This window comes from Artibeus jamaicensis, unplaced genomic scaffold (genome assembly GCF_021234435.1).
Source record: "Artibeus jamaicensis isolate MK-2021 breed Jamaican fruit bat unplaced genomic scaffold, CSHL_Jam_final contig_76, whole genome shotgun sequence".
In the NCBI taxonomy this organism is placed as follows: Eukaryota; Metazoa; Chordata; class Mammalia; order Chiroptera; family Phyllostomidae; genus Artibeus; species Artibeus jamaicensis.
In genome coordinates, this window is record NW_026521954.1 from 3,090,432 (window position 1) to 3,109,505 (window position 19,074).

Below are 19,074 nucleotides of genomic sequence, written 5' to 3' on the forward strand. Positions count from 1 at the left end.
TTGGGGTTTTTTGCTTGTGAAAAAATTCTGCAGTTTCTGCAAGTAACTGGATTTACTGCAAGTAACTGGATTTTCTGCAGTTTCTGCAGTTTCAGACTGGATTTCCTCGTAAATGCCACTGACGTTAGAAGCACTGTAAAACTGATCCCGTATCACTCTAACTCCATAAAACAGAGCCTGGAAACCGGAGCTGTTGCTTCCACGTCTTGGAAAAGGGTCTCCTGTTGGCAAGTTGCAGTGGCTTAAAATTTAACTAGGGGAAAGAACTTTTAAACCATCCTCAAGTACATAGTGGTGTCCTGGGCCCTGAGGTAGAAATTCCTGGGGGCTGACAACCAGAACAATCCCGAGTTACTTAGTACAACCCCAGTGTAGCTAAAACTCATAATCCTCTCCAGGTCCCTTCCCCTTTGCCTCTATTTCTGTTTGATCCAGGAAATTGGAACTTTTTATTTTAAGAGAACCACCAGCATAGTGGTGAAGTGTCTAGGTGCAAGGCTGTGCGGTTGGAAAGGCGGGTTAAAGATTTGGTTGAAGTTTTTAGGCAGATTTTATTGAACGGCCGTGCCATTGTTCATCCTACAGTCAAATTTGTCTCTTTACTTGATCTGAAGTCAGCTTTTATGAGCACAAATATACCTCCACTTGGAGAAAACCCAGAAATGAAAGGACATTTTGTGTATACACTTCATATTCTTGCCTCTTCTCTCAACACACACCACACACACACCCAGACTTCCCCAAACCAGGGCTAGTATTTTTTTCTTTTTACCTTTCTTTATCATACACTGACATTCAGTAACTCCTCTCTGGTTGAATCTCTGGTGTAAATGAGCCCTTCAGACCTCATTCACAGGAACACCTCTTTGAATTGTCAGGTCCATCAACAAACCAGTCCCTACTGCTTTGCTGTTACGAGTGGACACTGCAAAATTAGGGAATCTTTCCCTTTTTATTGTGTAGTTTTTCTCGCATTGGTAATGTTGAAGTCTGAAACACAGGGTGGGGAAGATGTACGTAGACCTCTGAGTTCTCAGAACGAAACCTTCAACAGCACCTGCTTCTCAAAACGTGGTGAAAGTGAAAAGGGCCGCAGGTCTGCTGATGAGCGGTGAGTGAGGAGGGAGGCCTGCTCTCACGGTGGCTGGGCCTCAAGCCTCTGATCTCACTTCTCATTCTGAGCCCGCTTTCACAGTTAGAAGGCTCGTTCTCGCTCTGGAGGACATCAAGAGTGAGGTTCGAGAGATTTTCCTGCAGAAGCTGTAGGAAATGGTGTAGAAACCTGACTCTAGATTTTTCTTCCATGATGATCTATTGGGAGCTTCCCTCCATACCCACGTGGTTCCTTGTGAAAGACGAGCAGGGGGAGTACCTGCCACCTCCCCTCTCTTCCTTACCTGCACTGGGAAAGCACAGGTTAGCAGGGAACAGCCCAAACTGCTCTTTTTTTTTTTTAATTGGGAAAGTAATGGACCGGTTTCTCCCTCTCACTTGTCTTGCAGTGGCCATCCCTGCCATCGGGGCCCAGTACTCCATGTTTCAGGCAGCTCCCGCTCCTAAAATGATCGAAGACGGCAAAATCCACGCAATGGAGCACATGATCGGCCCCATCGCGGTGCAGCCCGACCCAGCCAGCGCTGCCGCCGCTGCTGCCGTCATTCCTGCGGTAACAACACCGCCGCCTTTCCAGGTAGAGTTCCTGCTGCCGTCGTTGCCTTTTGTGAGTGAGGCCTCCCTTGTCATGGGTTCACTTACTGTTCAGCAGGGGAATTCATGGTGTGCCCAGCTTTCTGTTGGAACTGTGGAATCAGGGACCAAAAATTTTTAATATACCTCATGACAGGATAAAAAAAATTTAAATAATAATCATACTACCCTAATATTATCACTGTATTATTTACCACTGTATTAAAGATGGGAAGCAACATGCAAACGTGACACGTGTGATTTCTCAGTGTCATAATGTTGCACTTACTTTTCTTTATGACCCTGGGTCATTTTTAAGTCATGTTCTGATTGTTAAGGTGCTGACGGCCGAGTCCAGGCTGAGAGTTCTCATTTTCCCAGTCCAACTGCAGTCCCGGGAAGATTGGTTTTTAAAAACTCTCTCACGTGCTCTCTCTCTCCTTCTCATGCATTATCTCACTCTTTCTGAATATATACATATGTATATATGTATACATATATAAGCATGTATATACATGGAGCAAGACATAGCTATAGGGATATGTGAAATTTTATAAAATCTGCCCTTAGTCACCTCCAGTCATACTCAGCTGTTCCCCAAAACTCTCCCGGTCCAGTCCGGCCATTCCACCTTCCTCCTCCACGTCCTCTCGTGGCATCCTCTCACCTGTGGTTTCCTCCTTCTCATCTCTTCTCCACAGAAGAGATGAGAAAGAGAAAGATTCCACATCTTGCCCGTGCACCTAGCCTTGGAAATCATCTCTCCTGCACTTCTCATTACCTACATTATTGCTTGGCGTGTGACGGTATGTTCCATCTCCCCCATTAAAATGAAGCCCTGATCAGTATGGCTCAGTTGGTTGGGGTTGGTCAGTATTACGCAAAGTGAAAGGTCTCCGGTTCAATTCTCGGTCAGGGCACATGCCTGGGTTGCAGGCTCGGTCCCAATTCGGAGCACGTGCAAGAAGCACCCAGTCAGTTTCTCTCCCACATCACTGTCTCCCTCTCTCCCTCCCTCCCTTCCCCTCTCTCTAAAAATAAAAAGAAAAGAAAATCTTTTAAAAGAGAAATAAAATAAAATGAAGCTCTTCCAGACCAAGAGCCACACCTTATATCTCTTTATCTTCAGTGTGTAGCATTCTTTGTGAGTCAGTGAATCTCAAATACCCCGAACCCTCAGGCCTGAGTCCCTTGTCTAACTGGGTAAGAATTATCGGAGGAACAGAGATTCTTAGACTCAGAGGATTACAGTTCACAGGACTGAGCCGGGGTTCTAGAATCCCCATTTCGGTACAGGCTCCTTGGAGATGCTGACACAGAGCCAGTCTTGGGAACCCTGCAGTGGGTTGCTGTCTACTTTGCATTTGCCCACTTGGGCACCAGTCTTGACTGCATTATTCAGAAAGGTTAAAGTTTTTTCATCTGCAAATAAGTCATCAAGTAGTCTTTAACTGGGGACTTCCTACAGCCAAAGAAGGAAAAGGCTGTAATTGATTCACATTGTGGAATGACAGCTGAGTGTCATTACTTCTTGCGGGCTGTAAATATCTACAGGAACCTGCAACTCCTTGATGGAATCCTGGTTATAATGTCTAATTCCTCTTTACTGAGGAATTTGTGAACTCCGTCTTTGGCATGGAGCACGGGTTCTGGTCAGACCCGAACTCCAGGCCTTGCAATCTGTCTGAACAGCAGCCTGCTACTGTGTTGTCCGTCTGTGGTGGCTGTCACCATCAGGGTCTTTATTGGAAGTCTTTGTTTAAGAATTTGCTCAGTATACAATCATCAGTTGGTTCCTTGGGAGAATTTTCTCTCCTTCAACATGTTCTGCAAAATGCCTGGTGCTTCCTTTTCATCCTGGGAATGGTTTTTGTGAGTGGCTTTGGCTCTGGTACGATCCCTCAAATCTGCACTCTGTGTCTGAGGTCTTTGCCCCTGAGGAGGACGCATTTTAAGCACTACTGCTTGGTGACTGGAACACAGTTCTGAGTGGAAACAAGTCCCCATCTTCCTATGGGACACCTTCAGTCACCCTCTGTCTTCCAAGTGCCCAAAATGTTCCTGCGTAGCCATTTTATATCCAACATTTCATGTAGCCTTAATAAGCGATACAGAAACTGTTTGCTGGTGTAGACAGCCCTTCCTGAGAGGAGAGAAAACCGAGGTCCACGTGCCCCTGCCCATCTTGCACACCGGAGCCCAGGGGTGGGGCTGGACTATAGCACACAGAAGGGGTCCTGTCTGGTGTCACCTTCCCTGAAATGACCTCCCCTAGTGCATTTGCCATTAAGTGTATGTCCACACATTTAGAAAAGATCGTTTTTATCTCGCTGGGAGCCACAGTATTCCCAGTTCCAAAGTTCCTCTCCCTGGTTGTAAAATGAGATATTCATCGTTACAGGTTGTAGAAGGCAAGATAATGTAGGCTTTTAAAAGTGCAGGCTCCAGAGTCACAAAGCTGTTTCACCTTGTGCAGGTCACTTAGCACATCCGAACCTGCCCATGAAATCATAGTGCCAGCTTCATTAGTGGTTAGAATGACTCAATAATGTCATACAAACGAGGCACTTAGAACCGTGTCTGGTAGACTATGATCTTTCAGTTCTTATTATTGGGGTAATTATTATTTTGGTTACAGTTGAAAAAAATGACTCAGGTTATGAAGTTCCTTTGAGCATAATTTTGCAACTCTGATCTGCAGATTCTGTGGAGGAATGATAACTTCTTCCTTTACAAAAATCCAGGAGGAGATCATTTTTAAACTCTAACTCTCCATGTCATATATCCTGCATGGTTTGTTTGATGCTGCATTAAGACATAGAGACCACAGCAGCAATTGCAGCAGATACGTCGTTAAACGTATGCCTTCACCCAAAATCCCCTTCTCCGTTGCGGACACTTTGGGAAATACTAAACCACAGTGCTCCCTCTCTGCTCCTTTGCACTCTGAAAACACAGCGTGTTAAACTTGCAAGTAGGGAGGAGGAAGTAGCAGGGGCTTTTGCAGTCAGTGGGGTGTCGACCTGAACAAGGTCGTGGTGAACAAGCGTCAGTTAGCTTGTTCTTCTTCCCCTTCCTCCTCCCACCAAAGCTGCTCCTCGGCCTTTAAAACCCGGCTGAAATGCCCCCTCTTCTGAGATGCCGCCTCTAACTTCTCAGGTTTCGTGGTCCCTTCTGACGGTGTCTGGCAACCATTGGTGTGTACAGTGGTGTTATATCCTAGGTGGGAGATGCTCAAAACCATTACATTTGTGGAAAATTGTGAATGGTCACACTAATTTTAGGAACAGCTTGAGAAGCCGCCCCTTTGGAGATCTGCAAACTTTGTTCTGTACAGTTGCCAGCCTGTCTCTTTGAAGGACTGTGTTTCTTCAGTTAAGTGTGAGTTGAGGCAGCTGACACGTCTGTTAGGTCCCCGTGTTAGGAAAATGTCTAATTACAATGAGATGACTAAGTAAAGGATAGATTGTTGACTCCCTTCTCTAGCCCCGCCCCCCCCAGGGCATAGGCTGATTAGATGAAGGTGGCTAACATTCAGCCTCCTTTAGCATCTAGTTGTCCGACTCTCACCTGTTGAAGTTGAATGAGCCTTGAGAATGCAACTCCACCTAACCATAATGGCTCTTTTCACGTGCCCTTTAAACAAATAATTGTTCGTTGCTTATCCTTCCCCCTCCCTGCCCTGCCCTGCGAGGGGAGGCCTTTGTTTGTACTTCTGGAAGTTCAAGGAAGCAGTGAATGCAGTGGTTGAATGAACGGAGGACAACACGGGAGAGAGCCAGTGATCAGTAAGCATCGTTTTTTCTCTCTCCTCCTCAGGGCCGCCCAATAACTCCGGTCTACACCGTGGCTCCAAACGTGCAAAGAATCCCCGCTGCCGGGATCTACGGGGCCAGTTACGTTCCCTTTGCTGCTCCGGCCACGGCCACGATCGCCACACTACAGAAGAACGCAGCCGCGGCCGCCGCGGTCTACGGAGGGTACGCAGGCTACATACCTCAGGCCTTCCCTGCAGCTGCCATCCAGGTCCCCATTCACGACGTCTACCAGACGTACTGATCTCGGGGGCGCGCGGAGGCCGCCTGGGAGACCACCACTGAAGGACCACTTACTATTTATGAAGAAAGAACATGGGGGCTTGGCGCACACGCGAAACCTGAAAGTGAAGAATGTAATCCAGTATCATCCAAAAATATTTTATATACATGAAGTTTTCACTCGTTTTTTAAGACTGTTTTCAAGGTAGCAGGCCTATGTTCGTACATTTCCAAGAGGCTCGCACAGGTTCGTGCCTTAATGACCATCTCTGAAACCTTTGTATGCTGTAGTCCGTTTGTATAGAGGTTTTTGTTTTTGTATTTTTTAAGGATATATTTTCAGTATGAAGGTTATTTTCTTAACTTCTGCACTCCAGAGATTTCTATTTTGTAGTACCTTCAGTAATATATCAACTATATATTAAAAAGCACACTTGAGCAGCTAGGGAAGCATTTTGAAAAGTATAGTCAATATTTAAAGATACAAACAGTAGTGCTTTAAAATACTACAGAAAATGTTATTTTAAAAACTATACTGGAAAGTGCAATTTTAAAATGAGTAAAACCTCTATTTTTTGCTGGCATTAAGGGTAGACGGTGTTACCATGTGTTATCCATGATGGTTCTATTTTTTTTTATTTAAGAAATTAAACACTCAGTCTGTCCTTAAGCCAACATTGAAAAGACTTGTCACACTTCTGAGTCCACACACTGGAAAGCTCTCACCTGCCACCATCACCTTGGGCCCCTGCTCATTCTCTGTATGACTTCACTCTTAAACCCCACGTCCCCTCCACACTCCCCTCCTCACCCCCCTTCTGCCCCCAGCCCCGCCTCCCTTTGTGGCAAGTCTAGAGCAGATGAATTTCTCTGGTAGAGAAAACACTGATGGCTTTTGTACTTCTTCCTGGGATTTTGTTGTTGTTGTTTTTTATTTTGGTTGGGGACGTTATTTTCAATAGAACTGATATGTAAGCACAAGACTTCAATAGTTTTCATAAGACATCTTTGCATAGCTATTTAATTGTCCAGTATAAACCTTCAGTTCCACTTCTACTGCTTTATTTTCTTTGTTTTTGAAGTATGAGTTTGTAGAGACGATGAATGTTATTGTGGCAAGGCCCCCCCCACCTCGAGACTTTTGTTGCAGAAGGTTAATGCTTCTAGTTGCCTTATCATGTTTCTTGCAAAATGCGGTGTTGGAAATGGTACGTTTAGGGAGCAGGGCTTTCCTCCCTGGCAGCATGTGACAGAACTGAGTCCTGAGTCCGGAGAACTGCATCGGGGCCAGACACACCCGGGAGGAGGAGGAGAGGCCTGCAGGAGTCAAGAGTTTGTAAATATCTCCTAATGCTTTTAGGTTTTTTTTTTATGTTGCAGAAGTTCATGGTACATAGTTTAATGCAAAATGAAACCATTTTATTTCAATGTTATTAAAAGTTTTGTTTTATTAGGAAGTAAATATATTGTTGCAGTGTTTTGTGCCTGTTTAAAGGCTTTTGCTTAGCAGAGTGAATGTAAAATACAGTAAAACATTAAGATTGTCATCTACTTTATGAAATACATCAACTTGGAACTTTTTTAAAGGCTTGAGCAAGGAAGTGAGGTGTGCAATAGATAGCCGGAAACACAGTTGTGTTTTTATGTCATGTTATCGATCCATGAAATCTTTCCACTCACTGCATTTTTGCTGATGGCTGAATTCTTATTTGTGGATTAGTAATAGGATCATGCCTCTAGCAAATATTTTAGTTTTGTCTTTTAAATTCTAAATGAAGAGATTCCCAAATGCCCCACCCCCACCAGCTGAGGGTGGGATGAAATTTTTATATATATAAGCAATATTTATTTATTGTGTAAAATTATCGAGTGCCTGCAAAGACCTTTAAACATTCCGAACATTGCTTTCCACCCTTGTTAAATGACATTGAGTAGCTGTGCGATGTTCCCGAGGATGTCCCAGCAAGCTGCATCGAATCTGTGGGGATGAAGAATCCAACAGAATTCAATTTGGACCAGATCCTCACCTCTCGACTTTGTGTGAAAGAAGTGACCTCTTTCCAGTGTAGGACTGTCACAGTGTCACTGGGAGAGACTCGGACCCAGTGGTCTCACTGTATTTTACATGTGCCTGTAAATTATTGGGGGGGTGGTAAAAAAGGAAAAGAAAAACAGTATTTTTCTTTTCTTTTAACCCCCCAAATAATTTTTTTCTTTTCTTTTTATTCCCCATCAACTTCCCCATAGTTGGGGCAGGGGGAGTAAAAAGGAAAAACATCTTAATGTGGCAAATACCAAACTACCTTACAAACAAATGCTGGTGACCACTAGCTGTCAGCAAGCCTTTTTTAAAAAATATTTTATTTCTATTTTAATTGTTGTTCAAGTACAGTTTTCTGTCTTTTACTCCTATCCCAGCCCACCCCCACAGTGCTCCCCACCTCCCTCCCATTTCCACCCTCCTAGTTTTTGTCCATGTGTCCTTCATACTTGTTCCTGTAAACCCTTCCCCTTTTCCCCTGAAATTCACTCCCCTCTGCTCACTGTCAGCCTGTTCTCTATTTCAGTGTCTTTGGTTATATTTTGCTCATTTGTTTTGTTGTTTAGGATCCTGTTAAAGGTGAGATCATATGGTATTTGTCTTTTACCGCCTGGCTTATTTCGTTTAGCACAATGCTTTCCAGTCCCATCAATGAGCCTTTTCATTATTTCTATCTCAAACCCATTTCACATACACTACTGAGGGAAGTTGATAACTTGAAATGTGAACTTTTTTTTAGGGTTAAGAACAAACTATATAAATGTTTTAAAAAAACTTTAAGAGTTCTGTTTTCAAACATGCTAGCAGTTTAGTTGTCTTTAGTTGCTTTGTATTTGAAAAGACTTTAAATTTATTTAGATCTTGCTCCATTTACAACACATTCTTAGGTTGTATGTAGTAAATAAAGCTCTTTAAAGCAGTTTCAAGCCCTTATTTTAAATTGTGTTTTCTTTATACTGATTTTTTTCTCACGAAATTAGAAAAACTATTAACAGCATAGAAGAAATGAACTAATTCAATATTTTCAGCTGGAGAAGCCAGCAAGTTGCTATCATGGGTTTTGGTTTGCAATCACTACTGAAAGTGGGATACATAGTTACAAATTGCAAAGTATTACTGTCTTAAACTTGAGCTCAGGTGGTTGAAAGTTCAATACCCAAATCTCACTCAGCATCGGACTGAATAGCACGTGGCAAAGCTTGTCACGGCCGACGTGACTTCAGTGTGTTTTTGATCCCAGCCGCCCTACACTCCCGCTGAAAGGAGGCGATCGATGTGACCCGGAGCAGTTTGGTGGCTTCGTGAAGGGCGGGGGTGGCCTGCGTGTCAGTCACTGCATCGGAAGCCACAGCTCTCTGTTTCTCCTTTGCACAGGGGACAGCAGAGTCAGCAGGACACTTCCTTCCCTTTTCTGTGAAGTTCAGCACTGACTTCAGGCCGCGTCCGTTAGCAAAGCCGACCAGTGGTTCAAAGGAAAGCGATGGGCTGTTGATAGAATTACTTCTCCTGAAAGTTGCCCCATGTGGTTTTGCCATTAAGATTAAGAATTTTACCTTCTGAGACTTGAGCTGCCCGAGTTATTTATGTATGGCCTCCCCACCAGCATTCCTTACAATTCCTCTTAAAAATATAAAGGCCTTTTTAGAGGCAGAAGAGGCCGGGAAAGTTGCCCAGATGACAGATCACTAGGCAGTATTTTCAAGGGCAAAAAAATCTGATTCCCTCTTGTCCTGGGAGACAAGTACAGATGCCCTTCAAGTTGCAGAGTCATGGAGTTTGATTGATCTCATCAGAAAAAGAACTAAGAATCCTAGAAAACGCATATGCACTCTACTATGTGCCAGGCCTTGTTCTAGGTGCAGCGGTGGCTACCGCAGGAACAAAACCGATGAACTCTTGCTCACATGTGGAGCTCACATTCCAGCGGGAGAACTCAGACGCAAGGAGCAGGTAAACAGCACGTCAGGTGGGGATGAATGCTACAATTACGTCATTCATTATGCTTCTTGGCTCAGGTGGGTCTCGCAGTAACCCAGCGAAGTAGGCAGGGCGATGATGTGACTGGCCAAGGTCACACAGCTGGCGACAGCCTGCACTGGGATCTGTGCTCAGACTCAATTCCCAGGTTTTTTCTAACAACACACCTGCCCTGGAAACAGACAAAACTGGTCATGCCAATGACCTACTTCAGAGCCCCCCAAAAAGAGAAGGAAAGCTTTTCTACGAGAGTAGGGTCTTTTTGGTGAAAAACTGTGTTTTCATATGCAACCTCCTTTCTTGGGAGATGGGAACTAAGGTAGGATGGCTGAACATGCCTACTTTCAGCATGGAAGACGGCACAGCTGTGAGCGAGGCCGCCGAACACGTACCCTCCGGGGGCGTGAGGAGTTCCATCCACAGGCCGTCCCTGGGGACGGGGGCGGCTCCAGGGCCACCGGTGGGAAGATAACTGTACCCTCTGCTTCTTCACTAAAATAGGCGCCCCACTTTTTTATTCCAAAAATAGCTATTCTGACAACATACATAAGCACTTATTTAGTTGAAAGTCAGAAACATTAGAAAACTAGGTTTTGATTTTTTTTTCTTTTCTAGTGAAAAATAATCTCACGGACAGTCCAACCTGCTGTGGTAGCTGTACTTTGTTAGCTGTAACTGACCTCACTGGCTTATCAGGCCCTGTTTGAAAAGCATTGGGGTATTTGACATTTTAAAAGAAATATATAGTACTTCAAGTATTATGTGATACTATCTTTTTTGTAGTCTTGTGGGTGCTCAGCCTTTATATCAGAATTTTTTTAACACAAAATGTGGCATGGCTGTTTTGATGAAATGACATTTTGACATCATGACCCTAAATAAATATATACATCTTTAGTTTTAAAAAAAGATTACTGGGTAAGATGATACAGATATACCCACTTGATCCTTGTCCTGCCACATCCTTGACACATTCCACATCTCTGACCACCCAAGGTTAAGGGCAGGATTAGGTTTAAATACAGAATGAGACTCAGGAGATACCCACAGTGTTTTGCTAATTCCAAATACTAAGCTATCAGATTGGACACAGCCTTTTCTTTGCCCTCTTTCCCCCTCATTAGTTTAACCTATTTCCTAACTGCTGTACAAATAAACCCGGGGGGGAAAATGTGCTCAAACACTTACCTCTGTGAGCAAACACCATGGCCTAGTGGAACAAGGTTGGATTTGCAGTCAGGGTACTCCGGAGGTAAACCCCACCTTTGCCACTTCCCAGCCATGTGACCCTGGAGAAGACTTTTTGCTCATCTGAGCACCAGTTCCTTAATTGGTAGAGATCATAATCCCGACCTCAGAAGGTTATTGTGGGAGTCAGATGAGTTAATGCATCATTTAAAAGCCTAGTATGTTCCAGGTCCTCAAAACATAGGTTCCTTTCCCTTCTTTATAGACTGTAGTGTGACTGCGTTCTGCTACAGTAACTCCATCAAGCCTTTTAGTTTTATGCCTTTTTATTTCTTTTGTTTCCATTTATTCAATAAACATTGTTGAATGCCAGCTGTGTGCAGACCCTTGGTATGAGGCACTGGAGAAAGTGATCAACAAAATCAACCTCGCTGCCCTCCCGAAACCCCCAGGTGTGCTAAGACGACGTTGCAAATGCCATGCCACGATAGGGGACACCCACACAGGCTTGCCCAAGGGTTAAGAAAGATTTGGGGAAGTGGCATCTGTGCCAAGATCTAGAGGATGAGTGGGAGTTAGGGCAGATAAGCAGGAAAGAGCGCAAACAAAAGGTGCCAGGTCCAGAAGAAAGCACGTGGTGTATTCAAACCCCTGAAAAAAACTGTGCCTGCCTTGAAGGAGAAAGAGAGGGCGTGGAGTGGAGAAACGCAACCTTTGTTCCGTTCGATATTAAATCTGGTTCATAGGCTTGGGTTAACTGTGGAACAAAGAGAATCAGTCCCTATAACAGGGAAGTGGGAAGAACCCTAAATCGTTTCCCCTTAGGACTTGGAGTTTCTTTCAGAAAATGGCAGAGCTCAGCGTTCATCTCAGCTGCAGAAGCTGAGGGATTGTCTAGCAATCCACAGAGCGTGCATCTGAGTGCTCCCCCTAGCGGGCAACTCCCTCCCGTCCGCTTTCCTGGCCCCAGGTGATGCCCACCTGATCTTGTGAGGGGCAGTTGGTAGGGGCAGCCAAGGCTCTTCTGGTTCCCACACCTTCCTTCCTTTAAATCCAGGTTTCAGCCTCGGGTAGCAGCTACCTCTGTTGGCCAGGGTGTTCCCACTCTCCCCCTGGTACCCCTACAGGAATGCAGGCACCTTGGCAAAGGTGATGGAGACCTACAGTCCACCCCATGACCATGAGGGCAGGGGAGGGTCCCAAGCAAAATCTCCAGAGAAGCACCAGCTTCCTCAGTGGGATTATATCTCCTCGCGACTCCATCCCACACAATTACACCAACAGTCGAAAGCAACACCAAACCCTGCATTTGCAAGAAATATGACCTTTCCTTAGCTAATTTTTAGCTACCCTTCTTTCTTGGCTTGCTCTACTTTGTTTGTCAAAAATCTTCGTTAATGATTAACCAAGCACGAGGTTTCAACAGTCCTTAGTCATTCTGAAGCAGGCAAGACAAGTTGCCAAAGCTCAACTGTTTCTGTGACCTTGCTGGGGCTGCGGGGTCAAGACATTTTGAGTTCATGGTATTATGATAACGCCGGGCCAGACAAATTTGGTTTTGCTGGGATTTTCCCTCTCCTTTTCCACAACCCAAATTCCGAATGGTGGTGGTACCAGGGAATGGGCTTTCCACCAGCCTCCCCTCCATCCCGATTCGGGCAGGGTCACTGACACTTTCTCAATCGTGCAAAATTAGCTTCCTGACAGGCCCCTAAGCTCCTTTTCCCAAATAAGATGTTCCGCAAAGAAGAGAAATTCTGGAAATGCAACTGATCTAAATTATACAAGGACATGTTCTAGCAGAAGAGACAGTAACAAAAATAACGCCAGAGTTGAACATGGGGATGAAGGGTATACTATAATCCATCCATTTTGTAAGGACTTAAAGTCATTTGTGTGTTCTAGAAGTTACACTGATCTCCTAAAAGAGTCACTTCACCATAAAGGTCATTGGCAAGGAGAGGGAAAGAGAACGTGGCAGAACATGGGCCTCCAAACCTGGAGTGTTGAGGAAAACAGATGCTTTTTGCTGGTGGTGTCCAAATCTCTTGTACTCTCATGTCCCATTATTAAACTTTGCTCTCAGGAAAGGAAGGAATGAACTAATTCACACTGAGGTGAGTTACACGCTTTTTTTCACTAAGTCCCATATTCAATGAACTGAGGAATAAAGCCCTGATTTTGGAATTTAAGGCCATAGCCAATGAAGTAAAGAGAATTGCTTCACGGGCCAGGAGGTCCTCCACCCGATGTGACGGTGTACCACACACGCAGCCCGCTTGGGAGCTCCGCTGGGGGCTTCTGGGTTTCCAGGGGCCATGTAAGCAGGCCCTCTGGAGAGTTCATTAACCATGTTAACAAGCTGTGTCCCCAATATGGGACATACTGAATAAAATCCAGGAAGGACACCAATCAGGAGACTTCCCTTATCCTAAAACATATCGATAGCTTACTTACCTCTGAATAGGTTTCACTGTCCCCCAAGGCTTTCTTCATCTCTGTCTGGTGACAATCCTCCAGACAATGACAGAAGGCATTCTGCTGCTCTCCCCCCTCCTCATCATTTAGCCACTCATTGTTTATTCATCAGCATCTTCTCTGAGCTTCTACTGTGTGTCAGGTGAGAGTGGGCTAGACTACAGCTCTGGCAATGGTTAAAGATGGAATGGACTCGGGGGGTGTTAAAGTCCATAAATGCTAGTGACTAGCTGCTTGTGGGGGGCAAAAGGAAGCGAAGAGTGACTTCCAAGTATCTGGCCTGTCTAACTGGGTGATCAATGATGCAGTTTTATTCAGTGAACCTCACTATATATCGCTGTGCTAGGCATTGTACATTATTTCACCCACTTAATCCTCTCAACTCCGTGAGATAGCATTGTTCTTATCCCATTTTCTAGACCAGAAACTGAGGCACAGAGAGGGTAATAAGTGGCCCAAGGCCACACAGCTGGTGAATGACAGAATCAGGATTTAGGCTCAGGCAGTCTGAGTACAGAATCCATATTCTTAAGCAGGATGAATGGATTGCAATTTACTAAAATGGTCATAAATTTGGTTCCACATAGGAAAGACCAGTTTGGGACATGGTGAGTGTGAGGTGCTTATAGAGGATCCAGGCAAAATCCAGAAGGTAGCTTGACATATGTGATGGGGGGGGGGCCATTGCTAAAACAATGGGTTTTTAAAGTCTGACCCTTTATAACAAAATATTACTTTTGGAAAACTTGAATGGATGTATTTTTCATTTGCCTTAAATCATGGTGCTCTGGGACTCCCCATGCCTGGGACCTGTGGGATTTGATGCTTTAGGGGAGAGTGAGATGTCAGCCAAAAGTTCAAGCTGTCCCTCAGCTTCTTTGACCGTCGGTCTCTCTTCAGCCCATAACAAGACAATGATTTTGAAAGTCCTATCGAAGGTCAAAGAACAAGCAGGATTTCTGAGCTGTGGCAGCTCTCTCGCTGAGGGCCCATGCAGTCCAGCTGGGGCCATTGAGGGTTGTCATGACCGCCCAGCTATCATGACTGGGCAGCTGTCATGACTGCTCCAGCCTAACACCAGAGCACACAGGTGTTGGGCGGGGTTCACCGTGGTTGGGCAGCATCCATTCTGACCAGCAGGTTCTGCATCACGCCCACCCAGCAGGAAAGGAGGAGGCAAAATCTAGGAGAAAGGACAGGAAGTCAATGGAAAAAAACCCAGTCCAGTGTCAAAAAAAAAAAAAAGCAAAACTTCACCAATGGGTAAGCATGGGTTTTTTTAATGTTTTGGTGCCAAGAAGCAGGATGATAGAAGTGTTCAAAGAATGTTGTGGCCAGTGCCCCGCTTTCCTGAGACACCCAACGTGCGTGGAGAGGCAGAGGGATTAAATAGATGTGCGTGAAATAGTGCGACTAGTTCTGCGTTCTCCACGATCTTATGACGAAGTGTCCCCACATGCTCCCTCCTCGCCCCCTCCCAGGCCTCACCTGCCCAGTGGGAAAGAACGTGTAACCAGGGTGACGCACAGCAAAGGTTGTCATGGACACCGGAGGCAGGAGCCTGGTGAGGGCGGTGACTGAGACTCTAAGGGTCTGCAGCCCCAGCTCCGTGAAATGCTCAGGTGGGCCAGAGACAGCTCAGCTTCTTGTGTAGGGTCAAGAAAACCGAGGACAGCTTCACCGGCCACAGACTTCATGATCGGCAGCAGGACCAAACACTCGGGCATCAGATTCTATCAGCTCACTGCATCAGAAACCAGCGTGGAGGCCCAGAGGTTCCCAAGGCCTGCCAGGACGTCACCTGAGCTCCCTGAGAAAACAGCGCCACGTTGGAGGAGGAGCGAGAGGGGAGAGAGAGAGCTCTGGCAGGGAGGTCAACTTCAATGTGATTGAATATTTACCTAAAAGAGACCTTCTAATCTGAAAGAGATTAATGTAAACCAAAAAAGCCTGAGGTACCTTTAATTGCAAGACCAAGTGTTGCTGTTTTTCCTGGCTATCCAAGAAAACAAAGATGCAAACTAGTAGATAAAGCAAAGAAAACTGTTTTCTACATCTGAGGGCATATTATTAGCGAGGAAAGTATCTTTTCTGCTGATGTTTCCTTTCATGTGCGGTGAACATTGCACCTGGCCTCTTTCAACTTGCCTGTTTTCACTCCTGGAGTGAGAGTTTCACACCTGATTGGTAAATATGCAAATAACTGGCCTCTGAGACTAAACAGTTTTCTCTTCCTCTTGTCAGAGAGCCCAATAGCAGATCAGTTCCCCTCCGTTCTTCCCTCTCCTAGACCCCCCCAGGCCCCGTGTTGCCTGCGATGGGGCGACTCTACCTAACTGGGGCTCAGTTACCAGATCCATTTGGCTCTCCACCGGACCAGAGGCCTCCAACATCCTCTGATTTCCTGCAGTTTCCTCTATCAGTAACAAACCTGGTACTTCTACCTCCATTTTCTAAACTGAGGGTAAAATTAACATGGTTATGAAATTCACCATTTCATTTTAAAGTATACAGTTTGGTGGCTTTTATTTATGTGCACAATATTTTATAACTATCACCATGATATAGTTCCAGAACATTTTTATCACTCCCCTGCCCCACCCTGTACGAAAATATACCCATTAAGCCGTCACTTCTCCATAGTTCCTGGCACCACTGCTCTACTTTCTGTCTCTAGGGAACACCCATTTTGTACAGGTCCTGTTCTGGAAGCATAACATGTGGCCATTCATGGCTTTTTTGTCTCAGCATAGTTTCAAAATGTATTTATGTTATTGCACATATCAGTGCTTCGTTTCTTTTTATGCCTGAATAATATTCCATTTTATGGACACACCGCATTTTATTTGTCCATTCAACAGCTGATGGACATTTGTATTGTTTCTACTTGTGGCTAGTATGGTAATGCTGCTATGAATATCTGTGGACATGTTTTTCTTTAAACAGCTGTTTTTCCTTCTCTTCAGTATGACCTGCCTAGGAGTGCAAATGCGGGGTCATGGAGCACTGCCGTGTTTGATTGTTGAGGAACGTTAAACTGCTTGCGCACAGCGCCAGCACCATTTTATATCTCACCAGCGATGGAGGAGGGGACTGATTTCCCCACGTCCTTGCTGACGTTGGTTTTTATTTTTCTTTCTTTTTTTCGATAACCATCCTCGTGGGTACAACATGGTATTTCATTGTGGTTTTGGTTTGCATTTCTCAAATGACTGATGCTGTTGAGAATGTTTTTATGTGCTTATTGCCTATTTTTATTTACTTATTTTATTTTTATTTTTTAATATTTTATTGACCACTTTTGTATCTTCTTGGAGAAATATCCAAGTTTTTGCTTATTTTTAATTGGGTGGTCTTATTGTTGTTGAATTGTAATAGTTCTTTATATATTTTTGATACCCATGAATAATGTGTGAAAGACACATTATTTGCAACTGGTTTTTTCCCCTATTATATGGGTTGTCCTTTTACTTTCTTGATAGTGTCCTTTGATGACAGGTTTATCTATTTTGTGTGTGTGTGTGGCTTGTGATTTTGGTGTCATACATAGGAATACATTTCAAATCCACGGTCGTGAAGATGTATTCCTATGTTTTTTTCCTAATATTTTTCTAGTTTAGCTCTTAAGTTTAGGTCTTTGATCCATTTTGAGTTAATTTTTGCATATGGTGTGAGGTAGAGGACCAACTTGATTTTTTGGATATTGTCTGGGCATAATTTGTTGCAAACACTTCCCCTTCTCTATTGAATTGACAAGCGTCTTGGGACCTTTGTCAAAAACCAATTAATCACACATGGATGGGGGTGTTTCTAAATACTCAACTCCATTTCCCTGACCTATATGTCTGTCCTTACGTTAGTACCACAGTGAGTTGATTACTGTAGTTTTCTAGTAAGTTCTGAAATTGGGGAAAGTGAGTTCTTCAACTTTGTTTTTCTTTTCCAAGATTGTTCTATTTGGGGGTTCCTTGCAATTCCAAATGAATTTTAGGATAAGCTTTTTCTGTTTCTCCAAAAATAGCTGTAGAGATTTGGTACGTATTGCATTGAGTCTATGGGTCACTTTGTGGAATGCTGCCATCTTAACAAGATGAAGTCTTCTAATTTATGAACACGGCATGTCTTCCCATTGACTTCAGTCTTTTAAAACTTGTTTCAGCAATGTTCTATTGTTTTCAGTGTACAAGTCTTAAATGTATTCCTAAATAGTTTATTCTTTCTAATGCTATTGTAAATAGTATTGTTTATTTTTGGATTGTTCATTGCTAGTGCGTAGAAATGAATCTGATTTTTATATATTTGCAGCATCCATGTTAACTCCTTGTTTAAGTTCTTAGCTCATACAGCACACGGCAGGGGAAAAAGAGGCGCCATTTATTGGGGCCCTTTCAGAAACCAGCAAATGTACAAACATGCGGTAGCCAAGGATGTGGAATGGAGATCAGACAGGAGGAGTGGGCAGAAGGACAAAGGAGGCATTAAGAACAGAACTTTGGTGAACACCAGTGATTGGGGCAGCTGGAGGAAGAGTCGCCATGCAGGGGTCTGTGAGGCCCCAGTCAGAAAATAGGAGGAAAACTGCGTGTTTCGTTCTTTATTGCTATGTCAAAACCTACCACGACTTAAAGGCTGAAAACGACAACTAAACTACGTCTGCCTTCCCCTGTGTCAGGTTCCAGCCTGGTATTTAACCACATAGTTTTGTCCAATATAAAATAAGTCTGGAGGCCATTAAATTAGACTGATGTGTTCTTTTAGTCTGAAGATTTAGGTGTTTGGTGTCTGTGATGAGGAGGTAATGGGATAGGGAAATGGTTTGCCACCAAATGTTTAACAAGGGGCTCTCCAGAAGGAAAAAGGCCATGTTTTGTAGCTTTTGCCAATGTCCCTGGTATAAATAGTCCCACTGTGGCTGATTTCAGGATGCCAAGGTGCTGTCACTGAATGCAGAGTGGGGAAGAGAGTGAGAATCCAGATTTACTGTGTCTCTACCACACAGGTATAGATAGGTGTCAATGATGGCATAAATAACAGTGGCAAGTTTTGAATATTTTTACCTTTATTTTTAATGTAATTTATTTTATTATAAGTTGACTTAATAATGGCTATGTTTAACAATTGGCTCACAAAATTCCTGGAAATTAAGCCATCAGCTCTCACAGGCTAGCATGAGTCAGCTTTAGTCTGGGTTAGAGGCGCCCGTTGAACGGAGGGACACAGGTCCTCACATTGGCAGAAGCGCATGGGCGATGAGGTCAGACAGACTGACTTCTTCTGAGAATTTGGGCAAGTCACTGAATCTCAGTTTCTTCATCAGTTAAATGGGTGATAATATTTGTTCCTCAAGGTTGTTATAAAAATTAAAAATAAATACACAGAGTCTGAACAATAAAAGATGTTCAAAATGCTAGTTTAATGTTATTTTTCCATAGCTTTAAGCAGAGTTGAATCTTTTATTGTACATGGAAAAACATGTGACGGTCACCTGGGGTTCAGGTGGGAGCTACCAAGTCCAACACTAGGCACGACTCCTGTGTGAGGACATGTGCAAATAAGTCTCACTCGCTATACACCTTGTACAGGCAGAGGCTTGGAAATCTGGCCTCTGGGAGTTTGGGAGAAGGGAAAGCAGAGTATCAGGCCCCCAGCAACTCTAGAAATTGGGCA

At 44.1% G+C, this 19,074-nt stretch overlaps 1 protein-coding gene across 2 annotated transcripts in view; it reads left to right on the top strand.

Moving 5' to 3' along the window:
• The window catches only part of RBM47 (RNA binding motif protein 47), a 66,654-nt gene extending 57,960 nt beyond the window's left edge, over positions 1 to 8,694 (top strand). For both annotated transcript variants that reach the window (XM_037138048.2, XM_037138047.2), the window contains 2 exons: positions 1,503 to 1,690; positions 5,506 to 8,694. In XM_037138048.2, coding sequence (XP_036993943.1) covers positions 1,503 to 1,690; positions 5,506 to 5,745 — 428 coding nt within the window. In that variant the 3' untranslated portion in view covers positions 5,746 to 8,694. The remainder of the gene's footprint in view (positions 1 to 1,502; positions 1,691 to 5,505) is intronic.
• The last annotated feature ends 10,380 nt before the right edge of the window (positions 8,695 to 19,074 follow it).